This window comes from Hylobates moloch, unplaced genomic scaffold, assembly GCF_009828535.3.
Source record: "Hylobates moloch isolate HMO894 unplaced genomic scaffold, HMol_V3 SCAFFOLD_13, whole genome shotgun sequence".
Taxonomy (NCBI): domain Eukaryota; kingdom Metazoa; phylum Chordata; class Mammalia; order Primates; family Hylobatidae; genus Hylobates; species Hylobates moloch.
The window spans coordinates 80,017,402-80,025,088 of NW_026652288.1; the positions used below are offsets into that span (position 1 = coordinate 80,017,402).

General features: G+C 37.7%; 1 protein-coding gene across 1 annotated transcript in view; it reads right to left on the reverse strand.

Moving 5' to 3' along the window:
* The window catches only part of LOC116481219 (histone-lysine N-methyltransferase MECOM-like), a 236,767-nt gene extending 229,295 nt beyond the window's left edge, over positions 1–7,472 (reverse strand). The window contains exons 1-2 of the mRNA XM_058426197.1: positions 7,451–7,472; positions 6,197–6,534 (exon numbers count right to left, since the gene is read on the reverse strand). Of these exons, the coding sequence (XP_058282180.1) occupies positions 6,197–6,534; positions 7,451–7,472 (360 nt within the window). The remainder of the gene's footprint in view (positions 1–6,196; positions 6,535–7,450) is intronic.
* Between the last annotated feature and the right edge of the window lie 215 nt (positions 7,473–7,687).

The window sequence follows — 7,687 nt, forward strand, 5'->3', positions numbered from 1 at the left end:
TTAGCCGGGCGTGGTAGCGGGCGCCTGTAGTCCCAGCTACTCGGAGAGGCTGAGGCAGGAGAATGGCGTGAACCCAGGAGGCGGAGCTTGCAGTGAGCCGAGATTGCGCCACTGCACTCTAGCCTGGGCGACAGAGCGAGACTCCGTCTCAAACAAAAAAAAAAAAAAAAAAAAAAAAAAGAAGACATTTATGTGGCCAACAAACATATGCAAAAAAGCTCATAATCACTGGTCATTAGAGAAATGCAAATCAAAACCACAATGAGATACCATCTCACACCAGTTAGAATGGCGATCATTAAAAAGTCAGGAAACAACAGATGCAGGAGAGGATGTGGAGAAATAGGAATGCTTTTACACTGTTGGTGGGAGTGTAAATTAGTTCAACCATTGTGGAAGACGGTGTGGCGATTCCTCAAGTATCTAGAACCAGAAATACCATTTTACCCAGCAATCCCATTACTGGGCATATACCCAAAGGATTATAAATCATTCTGCTATAAAGTCACATGCACATGTATGTTTACTGCAGCACTATTCCCAAGAGCAAACACTTGGAACCAACCCAAATACCCATCAATGACAGACTGGATAAAGAAAATGTGGTACATATACACTATGGAACACTATGCTGCCATAAAAAAGAATGAGTTCATGTCCTTTGCAGGGACATGGATGAAGCTGAAAACCATCATTCTCAGCAAGCCAACACAGAAACAGAAAAACAAACACTGCATGCTCTTACTCATAAGTGGGAGTTGAACAATGAGAACACATGGACAGAGAGAGGGGGACATCACACACCAGAGCCTGTCAGGGAATGGGGGGCTCGGAGAGGGATAACATTATGAGAAATACCTAATGTAGATGACGGGTTGATGGGTGCAGCAAACCACCGTGGCACGTGTATACCTATGTAACAAACCTGCCTGTTCTGCACATGTATCCTAGAACTTAAAGTATAAGACCAAAAAAGAAAGAAAAAGGAAGGAAGGAGAAGGAAGGAAGGAAGGAAGGAAGGAAAAGAGAAGAGAAAGAAAAAAAAAAAAAAAAAAAAAAAAAAAAAAAAAAAAAAGAAAGAAAGAAAGAAGGAAAGAAAGAAAGGAGAAAGAAAGGAGAAAGAAAGAAAGAAAGAAAGAAAGAAAGAAAGAAAGAAAGAAAGAAAGAAAGAAAGAAAGAAACTTCCAACACTATGTTGAATAGGAGTGGTGAGAGAGGGCATCCCTGTCTTGTGCCAGTTTTCAAAGGGAATGCTTCCAGTTTCTGCCCATTCAGTATGATATTGGCTGTGGGTTTGTCATAGATAGCTCTTATTATTTTGAGATACATTCCATCAATACCTAATTTATTGAGAGTTTTTAGCATGAAGGGTTGTTGAATTTTGTCAAAGGCCTTTTCTGCATCTATTGAGATAATCATGTGGTTTTTGTCTTTGGTTCTGTTTATATGCTGGATTACATTTATTGATTTGTGTATGTTGAAGCAGCCTTGCATCCCAGGGATGAAGCCCACCAGGGCAATCAGGCAGGAGAAGGAAATAAAGGGTATTCAATTATGAAAACAGGAAGTCAAACTGTCCCTGTTTGCAGATGACATGATTGTATATCTAGAAAACCCCATTGTCTCAGCCCAAAATCTCCTCAAGCTGATAAGCAACTTCAGCAAAGTCTCAGGATACAAAATCAATGTACAAAAATCACAAGCATTCTTATACACCAATAGCAGACAAACAGAGAGCCAAATCATGAGTGAACTCCTATTCACAATTGCTTCAGAGAGAATAAAATACCTAGGAATCCAACTTATAAGGGACGTAAAGGACCTCTTCAAGGAGAACTACAAACCACTGCTCAATGAAATAAAAAAGGATACAAACAAATGGAAGAACATTCCATGCTCATGGGTTGGAAGAATCAATATCGTGAAAATGGTCATACTGCCCAAGGTAATTTATAGATTCAATGCCATCCCCATCAAGCTACCAATGACTTTCTTCACAGAATTGGAAAAAACTACTGTAAAGTTCATATGGAGCCAAAAAAGAGCCCGCATCGCCAAGTCAATCCTATGCCAAAAGAACAAAGCGGGAGGCATCACGCTACCTGACTTCAAACTATACTACAAGGCTACAGTAACCAAAACAGCATGGTACTGGTACCAAAACAGAGACATAGATCAATGGAACAGAACAGAGCCCTCAGAAATAATGCCACATATCTACAACTATCTGATCTTTGACAAACCTAACAAAAACAAGCAATGGGGAAAGGATTCCCTATTTAATCAATGGTGCTGGGAAAACTGGTTAGCCATATGTAGAAAGCTGAAACTGGATCCCTTCCTTACACCTTATACAAAAATTAATTCAAGATGGATTAAAGACTGAAATGTTAGACCTAAAACCATAAAAACCCTAGAAGAAAACCTAGGCAATGCCATTCAGGACATAGGCATGGGCAAGGACTTCATGTCTAAAACACCAAAAGCAATGGCAACAAAAGCCAAAATTGACAAATGGGATCTCATTAAACTGAAGAGCTTCTGCACAGCAAAAGAAACTACCATCAGACTGAACAGGCAACCTACAAACTGGGAGAAAATTTTCACAACCTACTCATCTGACAAAGGGCTAATATCCAGAATCTACAATGAACTCAAACAAATTTACAAGAAAAAAACAAACAACCCCATCAAAAAGTGGGCAGAGGACATGAACAGACACTTCTCAAAAGAAGACATCTATGCAGCCAAAAAACACATGCAAAAATGCTCATCATCACTGGCCATCAGAGAAATGCAAATCAAAACCACAATGAGATACCATCTCACACCAGTTAGAATGGCCATCATTAAAAAGTCAGGCAACAACAGGTGCTGGAGAGGATGTGGAGAAATAGGAACACTTTTACACTGTTGGTGGGACTGTAAACTAGTTCAACCATTGTGGAAGTCAGTGTGGCGATTCCTCAGGGATCTAAAACTGGAAACACCATTTGACCCAGCCATCCCATTACTGGGTATATACCCAAAGGACTATAAATCATGCTGCTATAAAGACACATGCACACGTATGTTTATTGCGGCACTATTCACAATAGCAAAGACTTGAAACCAACCCAAATGTCCAACAACGATAGACTGGATTAAGAAAATGTGGCACATATACACCATGGAATACTATGCAGCCATAAAAAATGATGAGTTCATGTCCTTTGTAGGGACATGGATGAAACTGGAAACCATCATTCTCAGTAAACTATCGCAAGGACAAAAAACCAAACACTGCATGTTCTCACTCATAGGTGGGAATTGAACAATGAGAACACATGGACACAGGAAGGGGAACATCATACTCCGGGGACTGTTGTGGGGTGGGGGGAGGGGGGAGGGACAGCATTAGGAGATATACCTAATGCTAAATGACAAGTTAATGGGTGCAGCACACCAACATGGCACATGGATACATATGTAACAAACCTGCACATTGTGCACATGTACCCTAAAACTTAAAGTATAATCATAATAAAAAATAAATGAAAAAGAAAGAAAGAAAGAAAGAAGAAAAGAAAAGAAAAGAAAAGAAAGAGAAAAAGAAAGAAAAGTAAGTAAGTTTGGGGACTTAATACAATATAGAAACCATCAATTAGACATGGTTGATGTGGGAGAGAAATGTGTCAAAATGACACTTTTTTTGGACTGAACAACTAGATAGATGGCAATGGAATTTATTAAAACAGGAAATGTATAAGAAGGGGAGCTTTGCAGGAAGAAAAGAGCAAGGGTCCTACTAGAGACAGCAATGATTTGTTCAGTTATAATAGGCTGAGTTTCTATTGGGGGAACATTTAATGCAGAATCTGATGCATAGTAGTCCCTCAACAATTGTTTGCTGAACACGGATTTTCTCTGTATTTATTTGGGAGGAGGCCTAAGAGGTTTTTTTTCTCCTTCATTATTTTTTTCAAAAATGAAGGCATATCAAAAAGAGAGGTCACACTAGTTAATCACAATTATCTCTAACTAAACAGGAGAAAAACCAGCTAGAGTTGAGAAAAAGATGACATGGGGACAAATAAAAGTCATCCGGCAGGGGTTGGGTGAGATGCCTTTGAGAAGGTGCCCTTGCTAATCATGATTGGGTTTTGTATTAACTAGGTAAGATTAAAAGAAAAAAAAAAAAACCTAAGAAGAATCAAGAACTCAACTGCTCCTCTGTGGAAAACAAGTTTGCCAAAATTACAAAAAGTCATTTCTTTGGTTTTTTTCATAATACCTAAAGAGCAGACAAGCCACATTCTCAAAAGGAAGGGTAATCATTAAAATGATGGGAAAAATTACTGAATTGGCCATCAGCTGAATTCTTGAAGGAGAAAGAGGAGAAAGGAAATATGTGATCTTCGGCCAAAAAGTCAGGAACTACTTTATAAAGGTGTCTTGAATTCCAAGCAATAAAAACAACTCAGTTTTGACACAATGAAAAGAATCATTTTACATATCTCAAGGTAAATATTTGCCAGTGTATATGTTGAAGACATTTCACTCCAAGGAGAAAAAAATAATTATTTTTTAATTTCCTCCAAATGCAGAATTTTTTCCCAGGTTCATCCACCAATCCATAGGTATTATGTTAAAAAGGCACAGTCCTGCATTTACCAAGCCTGTAATTGAAAAATGATTTCATTATTAAGCTATGGTTTATTCCAAGCCTTCTGGATAATCTTGATGAGTACTGCACTTGTTGCTTAACTCTGGAGATTTTGTAATAAAAGTTTAATGAGTTACTTATTATTAGAATGTTTATAGCCATTATTTTAAGGTGAACAATAATGACGTAAAGTTTGTACGCATTTGGTTTAAAACGTATTCAACTCACATATCAGTTAATGCTACAGTGATTTTTAAAAACTGTCTTATCAGTACATGTGTCTAAAGGCAATGCAGCTAAACCTCAGCTTTACTGGGGCTATGGTTAAGAACGAAACTAAGGAAGGATTTCTCACTTGAATCATGTCAAAGCTGGATGCTGGCATTTCAGAATTTGAACAAGAATTGCTTTTATAATGGCATTTTGAACAGATTTCACAAGAGGATACATATAAAGCAAGAGGACAAAAAGTTGAAATTAAGTCCTGAAGGCACTGAATATTCATTTCTATTTAAAAGCTAACCAGATATTCTATTAATGATCATAAATATTAAGGAAACATATGAAAATAAATCTAGTTTATCTGATTTCTGTCTACTGAAATGCTGTGGAAACCAAAGGTCAACCACATCTCTAAAAAATATCTTACCCCTGCAGAAACTGCCTACAAGTTTTTCAGATAGAAACAGGATTTTCCAGAAATTATGATGTAATGATTCAAACACAAAAGCTTTCAAGTTACAGAAATAAACGGAAAGTATATATATCTACTGAATCTGTATAAAACTTACACTCAGAAGAATAACATAGTTACCTGTCTTTATTGAAATAAATTTAACTTAGATTCTTTAATCAGACTATAACTTCTAATTCTTGGATGTTGCCAAATGGATTTTATGAAAAATATGGCTGAAAAGAGTGACTAATTTTCATAACCATTTTGTGCCTCTGTTTTGATGCACAAATTACTCATTAAATCATTTGAATATAAAGAACCATAACATAATTCAGTGATGAGTACAGTGCTGACATTCTGGAAGTATGTATAATTAAAGCAGGGTTATCAAAAGAGAGGGAAAATATATTAGAAGAACATAGCACAAAATGAAAATAAAACCAAATTAACTCATAGCCACAAAGTAGAGAAAGCAAATGTTTTCCTCCAATCCTCCAACTCCCCACCCCAAAAAAGATAAAATGCAATAAACATGTCATATGATTATGCTTGTTTGCTAATGCCACATGCTACATATGGTCATAGCCAATGTTTCCAAATGTTAACTATAAAATCATATCTTCTTCCTTTAGTATTTTTTCAAATCAATACTATTCTTTGACCATATATTAGGTTGGGTTCCCTCCTATCATGCTATACCTTTAAGCAATACATCGCTTGTATTAAGAAGTGAGATTGTAAAGGAAGTTTAATCTTAAAAACCTGTTGAAAACATATTGTAACAAATATAATTTGCTTATTTTGTGGCTGCTTAAACAATCTCTTCTTTACACAGCTGCAATATATAAATGTGTTAACTCAAAATATATTCTTACCTCCCATCCGTAACTGGGGTCTTTCAGGTTTGACCTCTGCTCTCCCACATAAGGCCCAAACTTTTCACCTACTTTGATCTTCCTTTTGGTCCATATTCCTAGTCCTGCTCCAGGCATATTTGACTCTCGAAGTTCAAACTCAGCAGGAATGGGGATATCATCAGGGATGTAGATGGGGGCTTTGTAAGGAGAACCCTCCTTTGGAGTGAATGCTTCACTGGATGTGGCAGGAGAGCATGGCTCTTGAATATTGAGGGAGGGAGTGCTGGCTACTCCATCTGCATCTGGCATGTCTTCCAAAGGTATTTCAGGGTAGGTGCCATATACACACTCATTGTCTGTGAATAAATAAGAACTTCATGAATTCCTTCTGATATTGAAGAGACAAAATTCCACAGGGGTAGCCACCTTATTATGTTGTTCTTTGAAGGCTAAATAGGAAAGACCATCGTTACGATGTGCCTTCATTAAAATCTTTATTATTCACAGGCCAGGGAGAGGCTAGAGATTACGGCCTCTGTGGTTTATCTGTGGTGAATCCATAAATCAAATGAGCTAATCCTCAATTGTCAATACTTGCATGGGCTAGTTCAATTCATTATCCATCTGGGAAACAATCAGCAACTTCATTATTGGTCTGACTAAAGTACAGACAAGAAATAAACATGTGTGTAACTACAACCCCCAAACAATTCCAAATTGGGAGCTGACAGGATTCTAAATTATGTTAGAAAGTTTTGTCATGCAATGTTATCTTGGAATAAATGCAGGAGAGTCATCAAAAATTCCAAAGGCTGCCATGTGCAACAAGGCTTAAATGTGTGTGGCAGGATTATTTATTGGGATATTACTTTGTGTTTTTTCTTTCTCTATATTTCCTTTCCAGTTTTGAACATGTCACCAAGCCCTTGGTATTTCCTTGCCTCAGTAACTTATGCAGAGCAGAAAGTTAAAGTTACCTGAAGCCAGTGATGCCTCTGGATATTCGTAAAAGCTAAAATCATTAAAGAAATTAGGTAAATTTTCCAGCAGGGAAAGAGAGAGGAAGGGTCCCTTGACATGGACCAAAAAGCCAGAGAATTTCCTCCAGACTGAGAAATGAGGGAGATTAGAAAAGCTTTGTATGGGGCACTGCTCATCTTTACGGAGCAGCACCTGGGGAGGTGGCAAGACCTTTGAGCAGACAGCAGGGTTGCGTAGCTAAGAGTTAGGACACTGAGCACTGAGGAGCCCCAAGGCAGCACGGCGCCACACTTGAAGTAAACGAGTGGACCATGGGAGACCTTAAGACCTCTATGAAACTTGTGTGGGGATTTTATGAAACCAGTCAAAGGGGATTTCAGTTGTCTTAGAGCAAATGAATACATGTTTCTTGTCTGCTAGGATTACAAATTGAAAGTCATACCTGATTTGTTTGACTCATAGAACTTCAAGGAAAGAACTAAGAAAAACAGATGAAAATTACAAAGAAACAGACTTCAATCGAGCTAG